Source organism: Gymnoscopelus braueri (genome assembly GCF_963280865.1).
Source record: "Gymnoscopelus braueri genome assembly, chromosome: 15".
NCBI classification, from domain to species: domain Eukaryota; kingdom Metazoa; phylum Chordata; class Actinopteri; order Myctophiformes; family Myctophidae; genus Gymnoscopelus; species Gymnoscopelus braueri.
Window position 1 is genome coordinate 17,280,862 of NC_137620.1, and position 27,642 is coordinate 17,308,503.

Consider the following 27,642-nt stretch of genomic DNA (forward strand, 5'->3'; position numbering starts at 1 on the left):
AAAAAAAGAGCTTCAAAAATGTGACCGTATATTTATTAATAATAGTATTCTGTTGTATTAAAAAAAGAAAGACGTTCACAAAATTTGACATTGCTTAATGTTGATTGTTATTAAAAAAATAGATCCAGGAACCCTTATGTTGTGTCGTGGATTTCTGTTTAAAAAAAAAGAGATATAATGATGTAACCTATTGCGCATATAAGAATACATTAGGCTTGATATTTACGTTGACCATTGACGTTCTGTTATCATTGCAGCTCCCTGCTGTTGAAACGCCTCCTCTCTGGCTTTGACCTGTTCTATTACTAATCGTCATCTCCCTCCTCGTCCTCGCCCTCATCCTCAGCACTGGCATCTTGGTATTGTTGGTACTCTGACACCAGGTCGTTCATGTTGCTCTCGGCCTCGGTGAACTCCATCTCGTCCATGCCCTCGCCGGTGTACCAGTGAAGGTAGGCCTTGCGGCGGAACATGGCCGTGAACTGCTCCGAGATGCGTTTGAACAGCTCCTGGATGGCCGTGCTGTTGCCGATGAAGGTGGAAGACATCTTGAGGCCGCGGGGTGGGATGTCACACACGGCCGTCTTAGCATTGTTGGGGATCCACTCTATGAAGTAGCTGCTGTTCTTGTTCTGCACTTTGAGCATCTCCTCCTCAACCTCCTTCATGGAAATGCGGCCACGGAACATGGTAGCAACAGTGAGATAACGGCCGTGCCGCGGATCACAGGCGGCCATCATGTTCTTGGCATCGAACATCTGCTGGATGAGCTGGGGCACAGTGAGGGCGGCATACTGCTGGCTGCCTCGGCTGGTGAGCGGAGCGAATCCAAGGATGAAGAAATGCAGCCTGGGGAAGGGAATCATGTTGACGGCCAGCTTCCTCAGGTCGGCGTTGAGCTGACCAGGGAAGCGCAGGCAGGTGGTGACTCCACTCATAGTGGCAGACACGAGGTGGTTGAGGTCACCGTAGGTGGGTGTGGTGAGCTTAAGGGTGCGGAAGCAGATGTCGTATAGGGCCTCGTTGTCAATGCAGAACGTCTCGTCTGTGTTCTCCACAAGCTGGTGGACGGACAGGGTGGCATTATAGGGCTCTATCACCACATCCGACACCTTAGGAGAAGGTACCACACTGAAAGTGTTCATGATCCTGTCAGGGTACTCCTCTCTGACCTTGCCAACGAGCAGAGTGCCCATGCCTGATCCAGTTCCTCCTCCCAGGGAGTGGGTGAGCTGGAAACCCTGGAGGCAGTCACAGTTCTCTGCCTCCTTCCTCAGCACATCCAGCACGGCATCCACAAGCTCTGCTCCCTCGGTGTAGTGGCCCTTTGCCCAGTTGTTACCAGCACCAGTCTGACCAAACACAAAGTTATCTGGTCTGAAAATCTGACCAAAAGGACCAGACCTCACAGAGTCCATGGTGCCTGGTTCCAAATCCACCAGCACAGCACGAGGAACATACTTGCCACTTGTTGCTTCGTTGAAATAGACGTTGATTCTTTCCAGTTGGAGATCGCTGTCCCCGCGGTATGTCCCAGTGGGGTCGATGCCATGTTCGTCACTTATGACCTCCCAAAACTTAGATCCAATTTGGTTGCCGCACTGGCCGGCTTGAACACTGACAATCTCCCTCATTTTTGCGAAATAATTCTAATTCTGGATAAAACCTTATGGAGAATCAAACTAGTAAAAACTCTGCGTGTGTTGCTTTTGTATCTGTATTCCTACTTGTATCTCAAACTGTAACCACTCTCTAAATCAATTACTGCATGAAGAACCATTCAACAATCCCTTATATATTTGCTGACAGCCTCTGGTCTTACGTCACACGCAACACAAACCGTTGCCTAACAATGCCGTTTTCCGCATGTCCTGAATTTGCCATTGTACTGTATGCCCATGGCATGCTCGCTGCTGGCACTGTAGCAACAGTTTCATGAAATCATCCCTCATGTCAGTCTGTGATTGTGGGATCGCTTTATCTTCACTTTTTATGATTATTATTATTCCCCCCGTTTTTTGGGTCATTTCAATGGAGAAATGCCATTTAGTGACGTCATAATGCATAATGCCATTCTAGTGAATGGTAATGCCATTCTAGTGACGTCATAATACTGATGTCATTGTATTATGACCCTACTATAACACTACTAACACTATCAATACTCAATACCAGCTCAACATTCTTAGCGATCCCACACTGTTTCTTCAGGAACAGTACTTTCTAGTTTAAGTTGGTATCTAAAGCTTTAATATTCTTATTATCGTATTACCTAGAAATTTTGCCCGTTCCTACTTCCCCTTGTACTGAAATCCCTTGTCATTGAAATCCCCTACCAATTGGTTCGTTGGGGAGGGCGTAGACTAGGGCTTTCAAAATGTGCCAAAAATGATGTTCAAAGATTAGTTTGGAGAGAAAAAAGTAATGGATGCATATGGAGCAACTATTTTCCTCCTGTTACCGAAGGCAGCACCTCACCAAACCCTCAACCACTGGACAGCGGCGCTGTCAGACACTGGGGGGGGGGGAAATATTGCCTAGGGCGCCAAATTGCCTAAGGCCGGCCCTGCTGTCACGTTTCGGGAAACATTGTTTGTCTCGGGTTACGTCACAGATGTGACATGCCCATATTTGCAAAATCCACATGCTGCAAAATCAGGCCTCAAATCTAGGTGTCCAGGCCTGAACATCTAGTAAGCTTATATAAACCGATGTACAAGCTCTGTGAGCTCTATAAGCTCACAATGCGACGTGACACTATTTTTGCCAAATGTTTGCCCTAAATAGGGTTGTAATGTGGTCAAAAAGGTGTGTGTTTGTGTGTGTGTGTGAGTGTGTGTGTGTGTGTGAGTGCGTGCGTGCGTGCGTGCGTGCGTGCGTGCGTGCGTGCGTGTGTGTGTGTGTGTCTGTGTGTGTGTCTGTGTGTGTGTGTGTGTGTGTGTGTGTGTGTGTGTGTGTGTGTGTGTGTGTGTGCGTGTGCGTGCGCGCGTGAGTGTGTGAGAGAGAGAGAAAAAGAGTTATGGTCTTGTTATCAATGGTACCTTACAGTATAACGTCTCTGTCGGGTGGAAACCTCATACGTGTATGTCCAAAACTGAGACTTTTCAGGATTCAAGTTTAAAATATGGAGATAAGAGGTTTCTTTCTGCCCAACAGCAACGATAAGGTGTGTCAGTGAAACAGTGTCACTGTCCACCCCATAAGTTCCCCACCCCCGTGCTCCACCCGGTCACCCTTACAACAGCCTGGGCTGGGCAGGGCGGTGTGCATAATGGACAATGTGAGGCTAGACAAACTAGTAAAGCAGGTGTCACAAAACAGCTACTGTACTGTACCTCGCATGAGTCATGAATGAACAGATATGAATGGTTATACAATACGGTACATGGTTATATTCAGTGCACACACAGTGGTGTAAAGTAACTAAGTACATTTACTCAAGTACTGTACTTAAGTACAATTTTGAGGTATTTTTTACTTACTGGAGTATTTCCAATGTTACTTTTACCTCTGCTCCAACTCAGAGGCAAATATTGTACTTTCACTCGACTACAATTATTTGAAAACTATGGTCACTTCAGTATGTACATTTCGGCCATTTGAAAATAGCCGATCTATGTCTATCTATGATCTGCGGGTAACACTCACCAAGAATAGCAGATCTACAAGCCAAAGAATAGTAGATCTACAAGCTCAAGCGTGTTGATCGGCTATGTTTGGCAAAGAGATTCATTTGGTGTAGACCAGAGGTTTTCAACTGGTGGTCCGTGTACCACTGGTGGTCCATGAAGGTATTTCATGTGGTCTATTCAGAAGAATTTTTTTTTGTTCATCATTTTATTTTGTTTTAGTTTGGAGAAACTTAGTTATTTGGTATTTGTGTGATATATGAGGACAGTGGAATTAAAAAACATTATCAGTGGTCATTGGACTACAGAAGAGGATCAGCTCATTGTCCACAGATTCTTTCAAGAGACATGAATGAAACACAGTCCCTTGTGGAGTTTTGGATGAGTTTTCATACAATTCACCCTTTGTAACGATGTATCTCTGTGAGAGCGGTATTTCCACACTGGCATACCTGAATAATATTAGAATTACATAACAGTATTATGTACAGGGCAAGGTTGGAGCCAGAACATGACATGACTCTGTCCCTAACCACCACTATAGCCAAGAAAAGACAGACATGGACCACCTGTAATCATGCCATGGACCATTAGTGGTCCATGGACCACTACTTGAGAAGCTGTGCACTAAATGACCTGGTGATCTAAGATGACAGGTCAATGAAGTCAGTTACTGGGAAGTCTGAGGTCAAGAAATTCCACAGAAAAGGGAGGTAAGGTGTCATCATTATTTATTAGGCAATGTGGCCATTTAATGGCATGTGATTGCTCACTCATAAATGTTACAAGTCAGTATAGTATCAGTTAACATGAGTTTAATATGGACGGTTGGTTCTCAACCTTTTTTTGAGCTCTGGACCACTAGCATAATTCAAGCAATCTTCAAAGGCCACCCCAACCCACCTTTAACTAATCTTCTTAACCCACATTTCCCCACCCAACACAACAGTGGTCCCCAGGTTGATTCCTGGTCAGGGTGGTGGTCCCTGGTTCACAATCAGTTGAAACCCCCTGGTGTAGACAGACAAAAGCGGTCCAAGTGCAATTCAAGTTCAAGTTTAAGTGTTTTAAGTGGTTAATTTAACCACGGCTATACTTAGTTTACTGGAGTCCCCTATGGGTCTATACTAGTCCCCCTCCTATTTCAGCTCCACACTAAACATCTTCGCTGAAAATAGCCGCTGACTGGGTTCATGTGGTTAAAACCCCCTGAGAGTGTACAATCAATATACAGTGCATTCATAGGTGGGACTAGATGTCTTGTTGCCCTAACATTTCTTATGATAATAATGATAATATTAGTAATAATAATAATAATAATAATAATAATAATAATAATAATAATAATAATAATAATAATAATGGTAATATTAGTCATAATAAAAATAATAATAATAATGGTAATATTATAGTCATAATAAAAATAATAATGATGGTAATATTAGTAATAATAAAAATAATAATAATGGTAATATTAGTCATAATAATAATGACAACAACAACACTGACACACGCACGCACGCACACACGCAGACACGTATGCACACATGCATGCATGCACACACACACACACACACACACACACACACACACACACACACACACACACACACACACACACACACACACACACACACACACACACACTCTCTCTCTCTCTCTCTCTCTCTCTCTCTCTCTCTCAAAAAAAAATCTCGGGTTATTTCAAGGACCGGTCTGACTTGCCAGAGTGTGTGTGTGTGTGTGTGTGTGTGTGTGTGTGTGTGTGTGCGCGTGCGTCCAGGGGGGCGGGACAGGTTGTTAAAGAGGGCTGGAAGAGTCATGTGGGATCTCCATGTGGAAGTCTGGAAGAAGTAGCTCAGCTTTTACTCACTGTCTCTACGGTAGTGCTAGTAGTGCACAGTGCTCACACACACAGCGACACTTTTGGGATCTACAAACACAGGGTGGATCAATCTTTTTGGGACACGGATTTGTTTTGCTTTAGTTTCCACTTTCCACTCATCTCTTACAATCACATTTCGTACTTTTGTGCACACAGTGTCAGTTTGGCATTAAAGACAGTAGGACACTATGGGTGGACCGTTTTTTAGTTTCTTTTCCACTCACCTTTTAGTCACATATTTCGGGATAGGTTTTATTAGGGTTTAATAGAGTTTTAGATCACCTTACTTTTTCTTTTCTGGGTGTCGCTTCTTCCAAGGCAAACAGCTGCAGCCTCTTGGTCACTTATTGCAGCACAAGACCTTTAACTTTCAATAATAAAGCAGACAGTTTGAACACGCACACTATTTTACGCATGAGTTTTCTTTCTTTTTTAAATTAGATTATTCGACAACAGAGGACTGTCTTCTAATAATTAACGCTACTAGCAGTAGCCTATATTGTATAGTCGCTTGTCGTGGGTATTAGTTGCCATGGAGAGGTATAATGGCTCCTCTGAAGAGTTTCCACATCCATTTGTGCACCAAGTGAAGCTGACCAGTGCGCAGAGGATCAGGGTGAGTACTTTTAAAAGTATCAATATTGCAATGTAGAAATACTCTGTTACGAGTAAAAGTCCAGAATTCAAAATGTTATTGAGTAAAAGTAGAAAAGTACTGGTGTCAAAATGTACTTAAAGTACCAAAAGTAGAAAGTACTCATTATGCAGAATGTCCCATTCCACAAGTTTTCAAATGTATAAAAATCTTTTGAAAATAGCAGATCTACAAGCTCCCAACGCTAAATGGCCCAAATATTGGGCTGAAGTGGTTAGTGTATGTTTTGTAATAATAATCCAAATCTACAAAGTAACTAGCAACTAAAGTTTTCAAATAATTGTAGCGGAGTTAAAAGTTCAACATTTGCCTCTTGAGATGTATTGGAGTAGAAGTAAAAGTATTGAAAATTGGCAACACTCAACTAAAGTAAAAGTACCTCAAAATTGTACTTAAGTACAGTACTTGAGTAAATGTACTTAGTTACTTTACACCACCGCTCATCATGTACCTAAAATGTGCTGTGATATTTTAAGGCGAGCAACACAGACGTAAGCTGAAGCATAATCCCCTCAGAGCACAGAAGCTGTATATATATGTCCAGAGGAGGAACATTGGCTCTTTTGTATCATGGCTGAATAGTTTTTAACCATTTTGCCTTAGGAGTCATACATCTTTTTGCCTGGCTGTCACCTAAAGGGCTTATCTCTCTGTCTAGCACAGTGGTTCTCAAAGTGGGGTCCAGGGACTCTCTGGGTTCATTTCAGGGGTTCCAAATGGAACCCTTACGGGTCTGTAACTCTGAGAGTGTAAAAATGGAACCAAATGGACCCTCACGGGTCCATTTGGTTCCATTTTTACACTCTCAGAGTTATGGGGGTCCTTGACATTAAAATGTTTGAGAACCATGTGGTCTAGCAGATCCCATGTTGTGGGTCTCTGACATTGAAAAACCACGTGCTTTGCAAAGAAACGATAACAATGGTTAAAGCAGTAGAGAGGTCAAATAACATGAAAGATTTAAAGTATCTCTAGAGGTGGGTTCTAATGAAAGGAATTCAGTTTACACAGAATACACTCACATTTTGCACTCCAAAGGACAACAATGGAAATGGCGCAAGAGCTTTTATGTGTTTATATCCTTTTGACAGATGTGTACAAATATGGTCATGCAGTTTTGTCAATCAATCAATGATTGAAAAATATCTTTGCTAACCTACAGAAAGTAACACAAAATATATAGTATAGTATATAGTGATACCCAGGGTAAAAGACAAGTCTTCTAGCTGTAATTTACTTTTCCTGCTCCAATTATTGATGATTTCTTCTATACTAATGTATGTCTTTATGTCTTGCTGAATTGAATACACAATTCATTGGAATTGGTAACAAGCCCTCGGGGCTTTTTGTGTTATCCTTTTAGCATTATTGTATAACTGTACCTCTGTACTTTTTTGCAAACTCTTAATAAAGTATTTCATCAGTCAATTAATCAAAAACTAAAATGTTCTATAAATCCACAGGTGATCATTCTGGGCAGCATCCTCTTCCCGCTCCGCATCGCCCTCGCGTCCCTCTGCTTCCTCGTCATGTGGCCCCTGGCCCGCCTGCGATTGGCCGGCCTGTCCGAGGAGGCGCGCTCCCGGCCCGTCACGGGCTGGCGCCGCTGGCTGCTCCACCCGTTCGTCTGGCTGCTGAGCCGGGCCGCCTTCTTCTCCCTGGGCTTCCTGTGGGTGAGGGTCAAGGGGCGGCGCGCGGACCAGAAGGACGCCCCCGTGCTGGCGGTGGCGCCGCACAGCGGCTTCCTGGACATGGTGGTGCTGTGCCCCGCGCAGCTGGCCACCGTGGTGTCCCGGTCGGAGAACACCGGCATACCCGTCATAGGAGGTGAGAGGTCACGACGTTTTGTGAAGGACTGAGTGAGTGGATGGATGAGTTGAGGGTGACTTAGTCACACACGCCGTGCCTGCCTACCACCGCAGAGGTTGTGGGTTCGAATCCACCGTGGTGCATCCGGATTTGTCTAGCGTCTACGGAAAACACAATTGGCCCGTGTTCGGGGGAGGGTGATGTTTGTCACTACACGTAATCCTATGGGCTGAGGCGGCACCTGTCAGCGGGGAGTGTTGGGCGGGAGTCCTCCCGGTGGGGGCTCCTCACTGGCAGGTGAGTCAGTAGGATACAACAGCAGTGACAACACAGACATGCGTGTAGGGAGGAATTAATTGGCATAACGACTAAATTGGGGAGAAAAAAAGGGGGTAAATAGCAAAAAATAAATCTACATGTTCACAAGCTTGTCAATTGGCTATTGCCTGGTGCACCACACCGGGTGCAACCAAGTATAAATTGGGCATTAGGGTATGGTTACATATGCGCGTCCACATCGTGAGTGAAGGGGACTGGTTGATGCATTGCATGGCGAGTGAGGAATCAAATTGTCATGCTGTTGCGCGGAGTTCAACAATGTTGGACTCCACGCAACAGCATGTGACGACGTGCCAGCGTACCGCAAACGGAGGCTCCAACCCTTCGTGGAAGTGAACGCCGGTATGCGACTGTTTCAGTTGCTGTGTGTGTGTCTGTCTGTCTGTCTGACTGAATGACTGACTGACTGAATGACTGACTGACACGGTGGGGGGGGGGGGGGTGAGATCTTTACCCCTGACTGGGTGGGGCAGGGTTGTGGGTACTGTGTATCGCTATGTGGGGTTGGTTTTGGGTGGGGGGTGCATTTGGTGGAGGCGGGGTCCCAGTTTGTCCACATTTGCACTGAGTGTGTGTTGAGAAGGGTGCAGTGCTTCCCCAGTTTGCTTTCATGATGTGTGTGTGCGTGTGTGTGCGCGCGCGCTTATGTCTGAGGGTGCGGTGTGGGCCATTGTTTGGCACTACGTTTTTCTTTTCCTGCATTACCTCTTGACATTCTTCGGAAACGCTGTCAGACTATGCCACACACTTGCACAACAGTGAAACCGGCGCGGATGAAACGAAGATGAGCGAAATCAAAACTTTGGTTTTGTTTCCGTCATCATTGGGCAGTGTATACTTCCTGCTTGTGCCAACATGTAATCTCATTAGCATTCCAACGCCCCTCCCCTCCACCTGTTCCAAATGTCTGAACACATGACTCCTGTTGTGGTCACGTCACTTCACTGGCTCCCCATACAATAAGGAATTGATTTCAAGATACTTCGCACAATTTATTAGACTCTAAATAGTCTAGCTCTCAAATACATCTTATAGACCAGTCAGGCCTCTCGGATGATCTCATTATTTCAGATAATGGTGGCCTAGCCAAACCTAAAGTAAAATCTTGGTCTGGTCGGGGTGCATTTGGGTGGGTGGATCAGTATAGTATAGAAACTGATATACAGTAGATGGTGACGGTTAAGCTGGCTGTGTTGACATTGTAGAGGACGGGATGAGAAGCTTTTAAACACGTCTCTCACAATAATCATATGCACCGCTGAAAATGACATGCTAGCTTGTCCTCATTTGTCCTCCTTCTCACGTTCTCCTCCTTTTTTATGTCTCCTCCTTTTCGCCTCCTGGTATAAGGAGTAAAGGAGAAGTTAAATATTTTGTGATGCAGCTCTGCAACTCTCCTCCCCTCTCCCTTGCTTTGTCTCCTCCATATCGACTCCTAGCATGAGGAGAGGAGCGGTGACCTCCCTTGTCCCTCTCGTGTCTCACAGAGTTATAGTACTTCCAGTTAGGTGACGAGGAGGTTAGAAAGAGGCACCAGGGTTCGATTTGTTGGGGGACATGGGGGTAAACGTTAGGCCATTAGTTGGCCATTAGTTGTGCCATTTATTTGTATCACCAGTGGTGGGGATGTTTCTGGTCAGACTGAATAAACAAACACATGCTTCAATATACAAACATGCATTTCCTTTTGGGAAATGTACACAGTTTGACGTGTACAGTATGTTTAATATCGCAATTTAATAAAAACGGGTTAGGGTTCAATTCAAAACAGAATAAGTAGAAAATCTACAAGCTCACCACGTGCGAGCTTGTAGAAGAGCTATTTTTGCTATTTGTTGTGCAAACGATGGTACTGTATATACAGTAGGGCTTCAGTGGTTTAGTCAAATCCCCCCCCCCCTCTCTCTCTCTCTCTCTGTGTCTTTTTTTTACAAATCGAACCCTGGTAGGCATCAGCCTGTGAAAAATGGAGCGCACGTGCAGTTACAGTAAAACGTATGCCTATCTGCCAGTCCCCCCTCCACCATCGCTGTTAACGTTGCACATGTGCGGAAAAAACATTTTTCACAGGCTGATGACAGTTGCCACAACTCCTGACCTCCTGACCTCTGTGGTGAGAGAGGAGGACATGACATGGATTTAGGACACGCCCTGTCGATGGCAGGCACTGGGAAGATGGGAAGTGGAGGTTTTAGGAAGATTGGAGTGATGAGTCTGAGATTGAAGGGCACAAAGCTACTGGTCACCACAAAAAAAAAACTCAAAAACACTGCTCCAAGTCCTGAGCTAAATGGGGTGAAGTTTCAATCAAGTTTCAAGTTTCAAAGTGCCACAAATACTTGTCGTATCCATGACTGTGATTGGATGGCTGTTGGACTTGATCAGTAGGCGATATGCTTTGCTCCAATCATCTTCTTTTATTTGTGGTCAAATCAAAATAATCGGGCAGTCGAATGGATGGCGTGGCGTACCGCAACTGGCTGACCACATATCCCCCCCCCTGGCCCACGCCATTACACAAACAATGAGAACTAAATGAAGAAAGTGCATGGAAGCCCCAAGATAAACAATTGACTCACTCTCTGCTGCTTGGTCTGCTTAGCTTCTGTCTCTCACTACAGTAAAAAAAAAACAGCTTATATAATGTCTCTGTCCTGGCATTCTGACAGTTTTGGGTCTGCTTTTCATTTGTTATGTGTTTTGTGTGCATGTTCGCTGTGTTGCCTAGATGCCTCTCTGGCATGTGGATGATAATTTCCCTCATTGTAATCAATCCTAAACATAGCTCATTTTGTTTACAATTGTGTCCTCTGTGCATTTTGTTTACAATTGTGTCCTCTGTGCATGTTTCTATTTTTGGTATTGTGTCTTCTATGCACGTTTCTATTTTTGGTATTTATTCTAACGATGCCCAAAATCTAATTGCCCCCTGGGGATTTGTGTGTGTGTGTGTGTGTGTACAATAAAATGAATGCATAACCTAAAACCATGTACAAGAACATGGAACTGGGATCTCACAGATGTGCATTAGTTGAATTTTCCCATGTTTGTGTTCATGCAGGCACATTGCCTAACATGGATAGTTCAGAAGAGCTGAGTCTTCAGACTCCACCTCTAGCACTCCTCTCAGCTTTTATCCACTCTTGTCACCTGTTTTCGATAGATGCTAGTTTTTACTATGCATGTTGTTTAGACAGATCTAGGTTTGATGTTTAGCTGGTGTCCTAGTTTCTCTGAAGCACTTAATTGTTCTCTTTGCACTCTTATTATTTACCTTATTGTTTGTTGGCTAGGGTTCATGCTTACTCTGCTTGCTCTGATCTCGCACTTGTAAGTCGCTCTGGATAAGAGCGTCTGCTAAATGCCTAAATTGTGTGTGTGTGTGTGTGTGTGTGTGTGTGTGTGTGTGTGTGTGTGTGTGTGTGTGTGTGTGTGTGTGCGCGTGCGTGTGCGCTGCAGCTCTGCTGGGGTACAACCAGGCAGTGATCGTGAGCAGGAAAGACCCAGAGTCCAGAAAGAAGGCTGTCACGCAGATCAAGGAGAGGCTGACCTCCAACGGCTACTGGCCCCAGGTAAGATATGGAGGTCCACGTTTATCATTGATTGCGTAAGGTTTGCAGGAAAACTGTGTAATGATAGGTCAACATTCAAGTCTTCTTGAATGGGGCAACTGCAAAACGAAACTACATGAACCCTAGCATCCCTGTTCTCTGCAAAAATAGGTTATCGTTCACTGGAAAATAGCTGATCTACACACTCACAAGTTAACTCGTCGCAATGCGTAGATTGGCTATTTTAGGTTAAGAGATTTGGTGTCTGTAGAGGGACAAAAGGAGGGGACCAAGTATACCTGTAGACCAAGTATATACTTTGTTAACAGGAGGACCACGGCCAGTGAAGTATATAGGGTTTATAGGGCAAATAACCGTTTCTCTTAGCATCACTTTGCACTAGGGGTGTGCCGAACTTAGACGTTTTGGCGTAATTTTTTTTGTTGCAATAATAATAAATAATAATGCATTTGCTCCCCCCCCCCATATATTTTCATAATAAAAAAGTGCCATATATCGTATCGATATCGTGAGCCCAATATCGCGTATCGTGAAATTAGTGTATCGTCACACCCCTACTTTGCACCCTGTGTTCTTCCTCGTCGGTCATCACTCTCTGAAGCATCCGTCCCTCTCGGTCAGCCCAAGCTTCTGGCGATACATTCTGCCATTGTATTGCTTTGCTATAGTTCTGTTTATTGGCGAACAGTTAGACGCAGACACAAACCCTAATCACAATATTACGATATCCAAATATCGTATCACAATCTCTGTAGTATCAATATTTCCCCCCCTCCCTGCGACATCACCTTAATCGTCACCTTAATCTCTCCTGTTAATCTTGCGATATATCTATATTTACATCAGTCACATTGTCTTTTCTCTCACACTCTTATCAATCAATCTGTTGGTGTGTAGATGTTGATGTTTCCTGAGGGCACAACTACCAATGGGAGAAGTTTGATTAAATTCAAGCCAGGTGAGTTAGACATGCATACCTACACATATTATATATATATATATATATATATATATACAGTACACACACATACACACTCGAGCTCAGCACTCATGTGTAAACAAATGATGCGTGACATAGCAATGCAACTCAGACGGGTCCTGGCAGCTGCGTACGTCTTTTCAGATATGTAACCTTTGCAATAGTAAAGTAAGTACACCCCCTGGACATGACTCTAGTCTAGCGTAAGTCCCTGTCTAGTGTAGCAGGGACTTACCTCCGATGCAACCCTTGATGCTGAGGCATTGGGTTCAGAGTTTTTGGTATGACCCGGCCGGGGATCGAAGCCCAACTTCCCAGTCTCAGGGCACACTCTAACCACAAGGCCACTGAGCTGGTGTTCTTTGGTTAAGACATGTTAAAACATCATTGCAATAGTCAAGGCATGAAGAAATAAAAGTGCGTGTGATGATTTTGGTGTCTTCAATACTATACTCACAAGTCACAATTGATCTACTGCTGGATATATCCCTGAGATGAAACTCATCTACAGTATGTCATGTGACTTACTTCACACATGAGTCAAGCTCTGCTACTGGTCTAAATCTCTTGGAAATGACTGGCATGCTCTGTAGTTCCTCGAGTAGAAGGGTGTGACTGACTGCATTCTGATTGATTAATTCCCCTCGTCTCCATGTGTGTGTTCTTTCATTTTATCTTCATTTTGTGTCCCATTTCTAACAACCCCCATCTGTCCCTGGGAAAGTGCCAGGTGCCATTATGATAATAACTGTCAACATGTCTGCTCTCTCTCACCAAACCTAAACGTTTCCCATATGGTTCATTTCTAACATGGATTGCTGTTTATAAATAGCCCTCAAGGCGTAGTGTGATGGTGACATCTCACCCTGCCTGTCTCCATTCTTTTGTCCTTGTCCAGGGGCCTTTCTTGCCGGCGTTCCCGTCCAGCCTGTTCTTCTGCACTACCCTAATAAACTGGTGAGTGTGTGTGTGTGAGCTAAGCTTATTGATTGCTTAAATGCTTCTTCTGAGAGTAGGAGCTCAACAGGTAATAACCACTTAAAGCGGCACTATGTAACTTAATTAATAATAATAAATAAATAAAATATAATTTTGTCCAATCTGTATGGTAGAGTATGTTACTACAATATAACTTATACAATTGGGGTGCTTGTATTTAGTCTCCCTGCTCTTCTATTGAGACATTTAGATCGTGTCAAAGGCCACGTCTCACCGAGACACAGGATCTGACACGAATTGTGACCTGATGGTCAAGATAAAATGTATCCAAATGTATTAGCAAGCAGGCGGGCTCTATTAGCTCAATGGTAAAAATGTCTGCGCTTGCGCAAGAAACCGGGTTCAATCCAGGGTAGAATAGGAAAGTTACATAGTGCAGCCTTAGGGCACGGTCACACCAAACTATGGCTGGTTGATAAACTCAGGTTGTGCGCGGCCGACTGTTTTTTGCAGCCAGCTTGCGCATTCTAAAAAGCGGAGTAGCTTGCAGTGCATTCTGTCCAAATAACCAGCGACCGAAACACACACACACACGTCTCACACACACACACACACATGTGAAATTCTCACATAGTCAAATCATATAGGACTGGATGAGCTGATGAATCCGCCTTCGACTCACCCGATTGGACAGAGGGGGAAAAGCAGCATCTGACTCGAGCATTTATCTGCTTCAAATAGACATGGCGTATAGAACGCATAAACGTAAGGTGTGCGCGACACCCGGAAGGATGTGCAAGACCATCAAACCACGCCATTCCCATTGAAAATCATTGGCAGAATCCACCCTCATAGATAGAATTACATTTCGGTGTGACCGTGCCCTTAAGCCCTATTTAAAAAATCGCAAAAAATGACAGACTGTGTTGTAAGGCTGTAGATCTGCTATTTTATTCTTTCTTTCTTTTTTTTCACCTATAATGACAAGACCCGAAAAACAGGGACACCGGACAGGCGTGAATGTAGTTGAAGCAGAATTACACTTAGTTAGAGTATTAGGTTGTGTAGTTGCCATGATGTAACTCCAAATGCCTTCAATAGTTGCTCCTTAGATAAAGCATTGATGATCCAAAATAGTCTCCCCATTGTCTTAAATTGCACAATGATCAAAGTCTCCCTTTTAGCAAATGAACAAAGGCAAACAACTTGGATTTTGCTAATGTATAACATTTAAAGGGATACTTCACTTTCAAATAAAATAAACATTAAAAAAGATTATTTAAAAAAAATTAAAGAAGTTATGGCAAAATAAAGGCCCCCTCACACATTAGTAGGACACTCTAATGCGTGAGGGGGCCTTTATTTTGCCATAACTTCTTTCATTTTTTTTAAATATATTTTTTTAATGTTTATCGTATTTGAAAGTGAAGTATCCCTTTAACACTTTCACGTGCAATAACAAACACGATGTTCCTAGTTCAAATAATAAAATCAGCACTATGTTGAAATTTTTATATTAAAACTAATTTTAATTTATAAAACACACAAGAACATCTAATAGTTTAATTGATCGGTTTTATTTGGCCAAATATTATTGCCAGTTAATTATTAATCCCCCTATTTCAGTCCCCCTATATTTAACATCTTGTGGCCATACTATATTTGCTCTCCTTCAGCACTGTTTGACCAAGCTATCATTTTCATACTTAACTCCCGTGTGCCTGTTTGTTCAGGGAGTGTAGGGAAGTGAGTATGAAGGGAAGGTTTGTGAAGAAAATTCATAACCCTATGTGTGTATGATTTCTGTTTTTTTGTTTTGTTTTATTGCATTCATAATTTCATTATGTCTTTTGTTTTTATCACCCTCTTCCAGGATACCGTCCGTTGGACTTACAAGGGAACCACCTGGTGAGTCCCTCTCACTCGGCCACTTATATGCACAAAATATCATCCTCTCTTTCCAATATCAATGCTATATTAAAAAATCTTCACTCTGCAACATGTCCTAAACATGCAAATATGAAGTCAACAGAGTTTTATGAAATGCAAATGTATCCGTCTCCATGAGGGAAAACAATTTAATTGGACTGCTTGGGATATATACAAATTGGACTCTGTGTTCACAATCAATGAAATATAGTTAATTTACATAATGAAAATGTAGGTGGAGAACATCTGGCGTATTCATAGTAGTCCATTCTTCATCTTCTTACATTGTTGTGTCTCTATCTGTCAGGGTGGAGACGTTGTGGTACACATCTGCACAGCTCTACACCAACATCACTGTCGAGGTAAGATGCTAGACTAGTCAGAGTGTGTGTGTGTGTGTCTATGTGTGTGTCATTTCCCAGTAGGGGGTCCGCAGCCAGAGGTTATGACTATTAAGGGTCCTTGGCATAGCAAAGTTTGGGAAGCCCTGGTTTATCACATTCCCATAGCCCTGTTTAGTCTAAGACGATGGGATTTGCAGGGAGGTCACACATGGCGACACTTGGTGTAGTGGCATTTTAGATTGTGCTGACTGATGTCACTTATCACCTTCTCCGTCCCCTTAATCGCTGCCCTCACCACCCAGGGCAAATAAAGGCTGGGTATGTGATATGTACTGTACACTATACAATATATAGATACAGATCAGGAGTTTTCAAAGTGTGAGGCACACCACCTGATGCCAGTGGTGTAAAGTACAGTAACTAAGTATGTCTACTAACTATGTACTCAAGTACTATACTTAAGTACAATTTTGAGGTATTTTTTTTACTTTACTGGAGTATTTCCAATGTTCAGTACTTTTACTTCTACTCCACTACATCTCAGAGGAAGATATTGTACTTTTACTCCACTACAATTGTTTGAAAACTTTAGTTACTAGTTACTTTGTAGATTTTGATTATTATTACAAAACATACATTAACCACTTCAACCCTATATACATTTTGGCCATTTGAAAAAAGCAGATCTACAAGCTCACAATGCGTCGCATGCGACGCATTGTGAGCTTGTAGATCTGCTATTTTCAAAGGATTTCTATACATTTTATACATTTGAAAACTTGTGAAATGGGACATTCTGCATAATGAGTATTTTCAACACACGCAACAGCGGTTGCAAACGTTTGCTATGATCTTTATTAGTTTGCCTAAATCCAGCATCAGTAATGGGATACATGATAAACAATACAAATAGTGAAATGAGGAGGAGCATTTCTTACTTTGGGTTTCTATTCATACGTTGCTATATCAGTAAAGGCGTGCATGGGTGTGTAAACTTGAACTTGGCAATGGTACAACTCTTTTACTTGATTTTTATCAGTTGAAAGCAGTGGTGGAAAAAGTACTCACATTTTTTACTTAAGTAAAAGTATCAATACTGCAATATAGAAGTACTCCATTACAAGTAATAGTCCGGAATGAAAATTTTACTTGAGTGAAAGTACAAAAGTATTGGTATCAAAATGTACTTAAAGTACCAAAAGTAATAGTACTAAAATGTTTGAAAATAGCAGATCTACATGCTCACAACGCCGCGTTGTGAGCTTGTAGATCGGCTATTTTCAAATAGCCTCGGTATAAAATAGGGCTAAAGTGGTTAATGTATGTTTTATGATGTAATAATTTATATCTGCAAAGTAACTAGTAACTTAAGTTTTCAAATAATTGTAGTGGAGTAAAAGTACAATATTTGCCTCTGAGATGTAAGTGAAAGTATTGGAAATTGGAAATACTCAAGTAAAGTACAAATACCTCAAAATTGTACTTAAGTGCAGTACTTAAGTAAATGTACTTGGTTACTTTCCACCACTGCTCACTCACTCACTCACTCACTCACTCAGACTGGCTCAGATGGGCCTTTCAAGCATTGAGGAAGCTAAAACAGGACTGGAAAATGAGTGGCATTAATTGTTATCTGGATTTCCGTGTGATATTTTTGGACCGATGTTGTTGACGTAATTCCGAACTGTAGCTTCCTGCATGTGAGTGGTTACACTTTGTCATGTAAGCATTGTTTTGGGCATGATGCCTGTTTAAAACATGACATTCAGGTCTCTATTTATTTACTCAATTTAGTAAATGGTAATGGGTAATTATTGGCTACTAAGATAGTAGCCTTACAGAAGTCAACAGTGGTGGGAAAAGTACTCAAATGTTTTACTTAAGTAAAAGTATCAATGCTGAAATGTAGAAAAATACTCTGTCACTTAAGTAAAAGTAGCAATACTGCAATGTAGAAAAATAAAAGGCCTGTATTCAAAATGTTACTTGAGTAAAAGTACAAAAGTATTGGCATCAAAATATACTTAAAGTACCGAAAGTAAAAGTACTAAAATGTTTGCAAGTAGCAGATCTACAAGCTCACAACGCATTGTGATCTTGTAGATCTGCTATTTTCAAAAGAAAATACATTTTATACATTTGAAAACTTGTGAAAATGGACATTCTGCATAATGAGTACTTTCTACTTTTGGTACTTTAAGTACATTTTGATACTCCTCTACTTTTACTCAAGTACATTTTGAATTCCAGACTTTTTTTCTTTTCACAGCGTATTTCTACATTGCAGTATTGATACTTTTACAATATAAAAAATCAAGTATATTATTCCACCACTGGTTATCTCCACATTTGTTGATGTTGAACACTGCACAAATGATAGCATCCTCAACAGCACGTTTATCAACAGCAAAATGTGAGCAAAAGTTCAAACCATCACTCATGATTCATGTTAATAACAGCACAGCAGTTCCAGGAATAATTTTGCAAGACCAGATTCTTTTAAATGGTGGCTATCTTGTCATGAAATGAACTCTTATGACACGGCTCTTTAGAAATGCTTCCACAGACATGTGACTATCTGGAACGCTGACATTGTTTACATACTGTAAACATTTGTCTCAATATTTCAAGACAAACCTTTTTGAGAGCAGATGGATCGGCTCACAATTCCAAGCCTGTGACATCATCGAATGTTGCCATGACTACATGTGTTTGCGGTCGGGCAGAAATCTTGTATCTCCCTATTTAAACTTCATTCATGTTTTTTTTCATAAATGAATGTCCTAAAAAAATGGCCGATATACAAGCTCACAACTCGATGCATCGTGAGCTTGTGAGCTTGTAGATCTGCTATCTTTGACAATTTGCGAGAAGTGGTTAAGTGTGTCTGTGGGTTTTATAATTATTGAACCAAGGAAAAGTATCAACAAGAGCTTAAATAACAAAATATTATTGACATTGGACCCATTGGAACGAAGGTTCCATTTCCTGAAAAGTAATGGTTTTGGACATACAGGGTTTCCACCCGACAGTGACGATTATGTGTAATAATTGTGTTGTGTTGTTGTGCTCCCAGTACCTGCCTGTCTACACACCATCCCAGGAGGAGAAGGACGACCCCAACCTGTATGCAGACAACGTCCAGAAACTCATGGCCAAGTAAGGACAATGTCTGTCACCATCATGACATTTTAGCGGACTATTAATTACCATACAAATAATTGTGATTAACGATTTTAATTGTGGTTTTGGCATTGAACATGTACAAAAATGTACCGACATTTCTGTTTGGCTTTCCACTTCATAAACAAAAATTGCCCAGGGCAGATATGACAAATAACTTAAATATACAAAGAAATGGCGTGTTGTGAGCTTGTACATCTGCTGTTCCTGCAATTTTTTTCTGCCCTGTGCAATTTTTGTTTACGAAGCCTAAAGGCCAAACGGAAATATGTTCCAATGTTCAATCGCGAAAAACAAATAAATCGTTCAATCGCAGTTATTTGTATGATGGTTAATTGTCAACTAAAATATCGTGATTCATGTTAATAACGGCACAGCAGCACCAGGAATAATTTTCTTTATGGTAGTTTATACTTGTTATACTTGTTGTTTGTACTTGTTATGAAATGAACTCTTACCACATGGCTGTGTAGAAATGCTTCTACATGTGACCGTCTGGAATGCTGACATTGTTTACATTGATTACATACTGTAATGTTCCTCTCTTTTGAGGGCATGTGATGTCATCCCACGTTGTCATAACATATTGTTTTTTTGTAAACTAATGCCCTGCTTCATCGTACAAGAGTTGAGTATGGCGCAAAAGTAGCGATTTTTGGAAAAGGTTTAGAAATGTATGAAATGTTTCACTTTAAAACGATTATCACGATTATGCAAAATAATTGCGATTTGGCGATCGTAATAGTAGTTACGTGGGGTGTGTAGTTGATAGAAAATGAGTAATTTTTTGGGTGAACTACTCCTTTACGGAACCAGTAGCTTCCAAATAAAAGACTGGAAAGAGTACTACAATTAACCACATGAACCCGAAAATAGCAGATTTACAATTTTCACAATGCGTCTCATCATGATGCGTTGTGACCTGTTTTCGGCAGAGATTTGGTGCAAAGGGAAAAAAGGAGGGGACTAAGTATTGATTAGCTTTTTTGCACAATAAATAATAATAATAAATAAAATAATAGGTAAGTAAGTAGGTCGGAGAGGCTTATTATCGGTATCAGCCAGAGCGTGGGAGTCTACCCGTTTCACAGTAATCTGTGCTGAACTATTTTTGGAAAGCCATGAATCACAGGGTGATTTATCTGTGAGATATGACGCAATCTGGAGCATGTTCCATTTATGAAAGCAGCGTGTCACCCATTTTCTTATTATATGCTTTATCTTCATATAGTTGGTCCTTACTCATGCTCATTATAAGAATGGCACCGTTTCTGTCTATTTGCTCTGTACTGTGTCTTGGATGTGGACTGTGGACAGTTCAGAAACCGATCTACCAACATTGGTGGTAAATTAAAACACGATTTCAAACTTTCTTTTAAAACCGGGAAGAGAATTTGTGTCATTTTATACATTGGCTATTCAAAAATAGCAGATATACAAGCTCATACCGTGTCACTTTGTGCCACGCTATGAGCTTGTAGATCTGCCATTTTGGAAAAAACTCAGATTAACTCAAATCTTTGCTTCTGGGGGTTCCTGGAACAAATTATTTTGAGTGGGGGGTCAGAGGCCAAATACATTTTTACACTTTTGGGGGTCCTTGACATGAAAAAGTTCGATCACCACTGATGTAGCAGCATACATTTTCCAGAAGATTTTAAGGATTTGGAAGACATTCTTTAGAACCGGCCTCAGGTCTTAATGGTTTGTTTCTTTTCTAAGAACAATGGATTCTATTTCAGTGAGCTATGACTTTCCAGGAAGAGAAGGGCCCAATTACCTTGGAATCCCCATTGAAGATGTCATTGTGTTTAGGCAGGTTTCTGAACGGTCCACCTCTGAGACGCAGAGTGAGTGGAAGGAAATTGTGCTCATCTTATTATGAGCATTAGCAAGGACCAATTATGTAAAGAAGGGGTTGAGAGTGAGTGATGAGCTCCCCCTAATCTTTGAGAAAATTTTCCTATAAAATAGGAGCGATGATCACCAGTTTGGAGAGTACTTGCAACTAATTAATCCACCCGTGTTTAAACTAATCCAAACTGTTGTGGCTGTGTGTAGTGTTGACTGAGAGCATACACGGTACAATCCTATTATTTATCCATTAATGATCGTATTAATGTATCCATTTGTAAATTGCTGAGAGCGTACAAAAATTATGTGCCGTAATTTTCTTTGAGGGCTGCAAGGCCAACACATTTTTTTCTTCAACTCATAGTTTAAAAACATAATAAATAAATCTTTATTTTGCTAAATAGGCCAAACTGAGGCCTTAGCGTCCATGGAATTCCTGCCCTCAGAGTTAAATGAACACTGATTTTACTTTCCGGTTAACAAATTCTTTCACTTTGGGGCCATCGGTGTGCATCATTTCTATCAGCTTATGTTTCGCTCTGTGCTGTCTCTCCACAGGGCCCTGGGGATCCCGGCCACCGACTATGTGATGGAAGGCCGGATTCCTGTCTGTAAACTGGGAGGCCTCTCTCTGCCCGTGGATCCTCCTGCCAGGAAAGCCCTGTCACTGCTGCACAAGGCGGGGTAAGGAGACCCGACGCGAGCGTTACTTTGTTCCCGTGTTGATTTTGACAGCACATTTTGATTTAGTTTTAGTCATAGTCTTTTGAATAGAATTCCATTTAGTTTTAGTCATATTTTAGTCCACTGAAATGTTTTAGTCGACTAAATATCATAAGAAAATACAGTTGATTTAGTCGACTGAAGTGTATTTTGATGGGCCGTAATGGCAGATTTTACACTTGTTTGCATGCTGAAAATAGCCGCTCTACAAGCTCACAACGCGTCGCAACACGTTGTGAGCTTGTAGATCTGCTATTTTCAGAGCGCAACCAAACATAAAATGACTTGTCTTTTGGTTCTACTGGATCTTCTCTGCACTAGTCCCTCCCTAATTGTCAATATATTTAGTTTTAGTCATCATAGCTTAGTTTTTATTTAGTTTTTATTTAGTTTTCCTCAGTGAAAAAAGGTTGTCGACCGACATTTTAGTCGAAATCAACACTGCTTTGTCCTAATGCTGGATCTGCCAGTAGTTAACCATTCTTCAGCAACAAACAAAAAAAAGCCAATCTAAAAGTTCACAACACACTGTGTTGCTACGCATTATCAGCTTGAAGATCAGCTATTTTGGCTGAGAGTTCACCTATCACAGTATCCAGAAAAGGGATGTTATTCGAGTTCACGTGGTTAATGTCTTTTACCTACATAAGACGTGAGCATGCTTCTATGGAGGCATGTTGCACAGCGGAAATAGCCAATTGCTATTTTCAGTTGTATTTTTTTAAAGATAAGAGCATTTGAAGGGGTCAAACTAGCAATACTGTATGTTCAGTAGCATCTTCCATAAAATCGTAATAGTCTCGGGATATTTCATAAAAGAAAAGGTTAAATCTTCAATCTGTGATTTCTTCACCTGGTTGACAGTGTGTCAAACAGCAGGAACAATATTACAAAAAACATCATCATTTTACATATTGTGTTAATTGTTTAGGAGACGGCGCTAGTGTGGGGGCCTCTTTTTCACACCGTTTCACAAATTGTGTGATAGGACTTGGCCATACACATTATTTTTGCTTTAATCCAAGCTTTCTCCTTCATGCGCACCCTGTGTTTTTTCTTTCCTTCTCTGCCAGGCTGGGGGCGTCAGAGGTGGAGGCCGCATTATACAGACTGGCTGACGGGTGTAGGTCTGCAGCTCAGGGGTGGAAGGCCAGCACAGAGGAACTAGCTTCTATTTTTGGACTGACAGACAGACAGACAGCCATCACTCTTTGTGGCCTCTACTCTAAGGTAGGCCTGTGATTATGAAAACACACACAAATAAATGATAAAATCACACACACACACACAAAAAACGACAGAAATTACATTCACTTCATAAGAAACAAGTAAATGAAATGTTTTCATTCAACACATTGGGAATGAGAGTACATTATCAAGGGATTGTGTCCAATACGATACGCCTCTAAATGGAGAAGGATTTGGTCTCTGTTACCACTTCTGTGTGACTGTGTCTCGATGCCCATATAAGTTGCCATTGTTCTCTCAAGATGTGGTTTTGACTATTAAAATGCCTCGGCACCGCTGATCTATAGTCATGATTATGAATGGAACACTTCCTGATTCTTAATGAAGCTATAAGCCTCAAGAGTCTGTGGTTTACTGTGGATTTTAGAACGGCTAAAGTTAAGAATGACGCGGTTCCACTGAGTGACAGCGTTCTGTCCGAAAACGGAATGGATACGTTTCCAGTGTCCAGTGTAGACCAGGGGTTAAATTAATATTTTACTCACTCTGTTGTATGGCCATTATGACTACAGAAATACATATACTGTATATACACACAGAAATGCATAGTAGTATATACAAACACACACATAATGTACACACACACACACACACACACACACACACACACACACACACACACACACACACACACACACACACACACACACACACACACACACACACAGTAAATGTGTCAGTTTAACTCTGACACGTGTAATCCTTTTATTTTGTGGATCGTTTGAAAGACTACATGGTTCAGAGTGTTAGCTAAATTTAAGATAGTTTAAGACCATTATTACAGGTTTAGAATAAATACTTTAAAACCACATTTCCAAGTGAAAGGGTTAGTTTGTTTTAGGACCGACCTACTGAGTCTCAATTTAAAACTTAAACACTCCAACAGTATTTAAGAGGTTTTAAGGCCTGTGATTTTTTTTTTTTTAAAAGACATTTTTAACACTAACTGTATTCAAAGGAGCACCATTTTTAACCTTATCTTCATACAATTGGTCCTCACTAATGCTCATTTATAAGATGGCACCATTTCTGTCTACCCACTCTGTGTCTCAGACATGGGCTGTGGACAATTCCGAAACCTGCCTACCAAAATGACATCATTAATGGTGATTCCAAGATAATGGAAACTACAGCCTTTCTCTACCTGCAAAGTTGGCACGCTGAAATAGAAGCCATTGTTCTTGCATCTATTAGAAAGAAGGAAAGAAAACTTGGAACTAATGAGGACCAATTATACGAAGATCAGGTTGAATTTCATGAAGCGCTCCTTTATGAACTTTTTAAGGCCTGGGATTTAAAACGCAACACAATGTAAGACCATAAATACCTTCTGCATATCTTATGTGAATGTGATGTGTTTGTTTTAGGATGATACTGTGGACCTGCGGCAGATCTACTCCAGTGTAACACCCATATCTGGTTCTGTCAGCTTCAGCTCACACCTTCACACCACCTTCGCTGTAAGTACTTCTGGTGTTTTTGTTTCGACACCCAAACCATCCGTATTGGCACCTGACACCTGACTCACTGACAGTGGTGGAAAAAGTACTAAATTGTTTTACTTAGGTAAAAGTATCAATACTGCAATGCAGAAATACTCCATTACAAGTAAAAGTCTGTAATTAAAAATGTACTTGAGTAAAAGTATTGGGATCAAAATATACTTCAAGTACCGAAAGTAGAAGTATTCATTATGCAGGCTGTATACAAATCTTTTGAAAATAGCCAACCTTGAGCTTGTAGATCTGTTTTAAAATAGCCGAAATATATATAGTCTGTATAATGTATGTTTAATGTATGTTTAGTAGTAATAATCTAAATCTACAAAGTAACTAGTAACTAAAAGTTTCATATAATTGTAGTGGAGTAAAAGTACAATATTTGCCTCTGAGATGTAGTGGAGTAGAAGTACTGAAAATTGGAAATACTCCAGCAAAGTAAAAAATACCTCAAAATTGTACTTATTTATTTATTTGTTTATTTAGACAGGACAGAGCATATTAATGAACGTCACATGAACGTAAATACACCGGATTTAGCAAAGATGCTAATTTTCATCCGCAGTCCTCACACAAAACATAATAACAGAAAAACAATAACATCAGAAAACAGACAAACGGTGAAATACAATTACATTACATCACATAGCCTAAAAAAAACTAAAATATGATCACAAATGGTTGCAGCTTTGGTTTTCAAGCAACCATCTTTTCACATTGAATTTAAAAGATGGAAATGTAGCACAATCCCTTATATGTAGAGGAAGGCCATTCCATGCTACACAACCCTGTACTGAGAGGACATTTTGACCGAAGGTTGTTTGCCGGTGCGGCACTTCACAATCTCCTCGAGTGGTTGCTCTGGTACTGATTCCTCTTTCAGGCTTCCAAGTAAGTTAAGTACAGTAATTGAGTAAATGTACTAAGTTACTTTCCACCACTGCTTCTGGTGTTTTTGTTTCGACACCCAAACCATCCACATTGGAACCTGTTAGAATGACTCACTGATTTGATGCGTAGTGACGTGTGACACACCTTGCTGTCTGGATGTTATTGTGGCAACGTCAGCTGTGTGCATGATGCCACCGCACGGTAGGCCTACTGCCTAATGTCGGGCCGGGGGGGGGGGGGGGCGAGTAGAGACTTTGATCAATGAATATTTAATTTCATTCATTTTGGGTTTTTTTTAATGTGTTATTTTGAATTGGGGTGCAAGACTTAATCGCACTATTCGATTTAATTGATAATAAAAAATGATTGATTAGTTAATAAAAATAGTAGATTAATAATCTATCCCTATTTTGGGCATAAAAAAGGCGAAAAGTCTCAAAACATTTCCAAAGGATTTCCAAAATAGTGAGCCTGTAGATCAGCTGTTTTCACTATTTTTGCTCTACACTGTTTTGCGCCGAAGTATAAAATAATGATTTAAGTGCTTAATTCATTATTCAATTAATCAAAAAAGTTATGGAATTATTGCTAAATAAATAATCCATAGTTGCAGCTCAAATTTTATTTAAACTTTATAAAACTAGAAGTTAATGGAGGTCAGATTGGGCTGAAACTACACCCAAATATAGAGATGACCGATTTACATGGAAGCTGTGCAATTATTAGACCGTCTTATTTGTATTCCGTTTTTAGTCTTGGATTCTTCGCCCATAAAACAATGTATCATTCTTCATTATATGTATCATTTTATGAGAGCAGATGTCTCTTGTTTCAAATGTAAGGTATGTCATTTTGGGCCAGAAGTCATCAATGTGACCCTCTTCTCTTCTTCTGTTCTAGCTGTTTGACAAGGAGGGCAGAGGCAGCCTGGATGCAGTGGAGCTGTCTGACCTCATGGGGGCACTGCTAGGTCTTCCTCAGCACCAAACCTCTCAGCTTTACACTGAGGCCTCCAGTAATGGCCAGCTTACAGAACGTAAGTCTCTCTTTCCTTTTTTGAGTGTGTCAGTCAGTATTAGGCCTGTCACAATTATTACATAATCGCAAGTATTTGAGATAATCGCAATACTTTTTTGGATAATCGTCATAATAATTTCCATGTTGAAAATGTTTCATATATTTTCATGTGACGTGGTTTGAGCTTGTAGATCAGCTAACCTTAAGAATAAAGTTATTGCATTTTTTAAGTTATTTGTCATATCTGCCCTACCTTTTTTTTGTTTACGAAGCCTAAAAAGCCAAACAAAAATGAAAAATTTAATCATAATGTTCCAATGTTCAGTGTACAACAGGAACGCAATTAGATCCTTAATCCCAATTATTTGAGCGACTATTAATCAAGTAAAATGTAATAATCGTGACAGCCCTAGTCAGTATATCTCTCTCAATGTAGCTCTTCTCTCATACAAAATCATTTTGTCCCCCTCAAATATTAGCTTTTATTTTATTTTCTCACTCGCTCTCGCTCCACCACCGCTGATGGTGTAATGAACGTTGTGTATGGAATGGGATTATAACCAAGAAGTGGACTTGGCCGTTGCCTAATTGTTGCTCAGTCTTTCTTATTCTTTTCTGGCTCACGTTTAGCTGCTCTACAAATTATTCTGTGTAATTGTGTGATAAACATTTGAATGTATTACTGTTTGAAAACTACTAAAACTACTAAAAACCTCTTTCCACAGAGGATCTGCTGAGAGTACTGACAACCCATCCGACCTATCAGAGGGTGGTAAACGAATACCTGCAGCCCGAGGAGGCGGGGTCTCAGATGTCATACATGGCCTCAGCCAATGGGAAGATAGTGAACAACAACGGAACCATGCAGAACGGCAACGGAACCCTCTCGCCCAACAAGAAAGCAGACTGATGGAGCCCTCTCGTCCAATAAGAAAGTGGACAGTTGGAACCTTCTCGTCCAATAACAAAGAGCATTTTTGGAACTTTCTCATCCAATCGGAAAGGGGACTGTTGGCTCCTTCTCGTCCATTAAGAAAGTGGATTGTCGGAACCTTCTCATACCATTTAGAAAGCAGAATGCGTTTTTTTGTGGTTGACTGGTGACAACAAGTTTATTGATTGTCTTCCGTTTTGTTTGATTGATTGG

General features: G+C 41.0%; 2 protein-coding genes across 2 annotated transcripts; one reads left to right on the top strand and one right to left on the bottom strand.

The window, feature by feature from the left end:
• Nucleotides 1-305: 305 nt before the first annotated feature.
• Nucleotides 306-1,634, bottom strand: LOC308102391 (tubulin beta chain-like; the record flags this gene model as incomplete). The annotated part of the gene is made up of 1 exon (XM_080452086.1): nucleotides 306-1,634. One exon carries the CDS (start codon nucleotides 1,632-1,634, stop codon nucleotides 306-308), a length of 1,329 nt encoding a protein of 442 aa, XP_080308212.1.
• Nucleotides 1,635-5,540: 3,906 nt separating this feature from the next.
• Nucleotides 5,541-27,489, top strand: lpcat4 (lysophosphatidylcholine acyltransferase 4). Its single transcript, XM_080452080.1, has 13 exons — nucleotides 5,541-6,130; nucleotides 7,633-7,996; nucleotides 11,777-11,889; nucleotides 12,787-12,847; nucleotides 13,767-13,825; nucleotides 15,681-15,715; nucleotides 16,044-16,098; nucleotides 19,157-19,239; nucleotides 21,676-21,801; nucleotides 22,914-23,070; nucleotides 24,456-24,548; nucleotides 26,379-26,514; nucleotides 27,221-27,489. Exons 1-13 carry the CDS (start codon nucleotides 6,047-6,049, stop codon nucleotides 27,403-27,405), a joined length of 1,551 nt encoding a protein of 516 aa, XP_080308206.1. The 5' UTR covers nucleotides 5,541-6,046; the 3' UTR covers nucleotides 27,406-27,489.
• The last annotated feature ends 153 nt before the right edge of the window (nucleotides 27,490-27,642 follow it).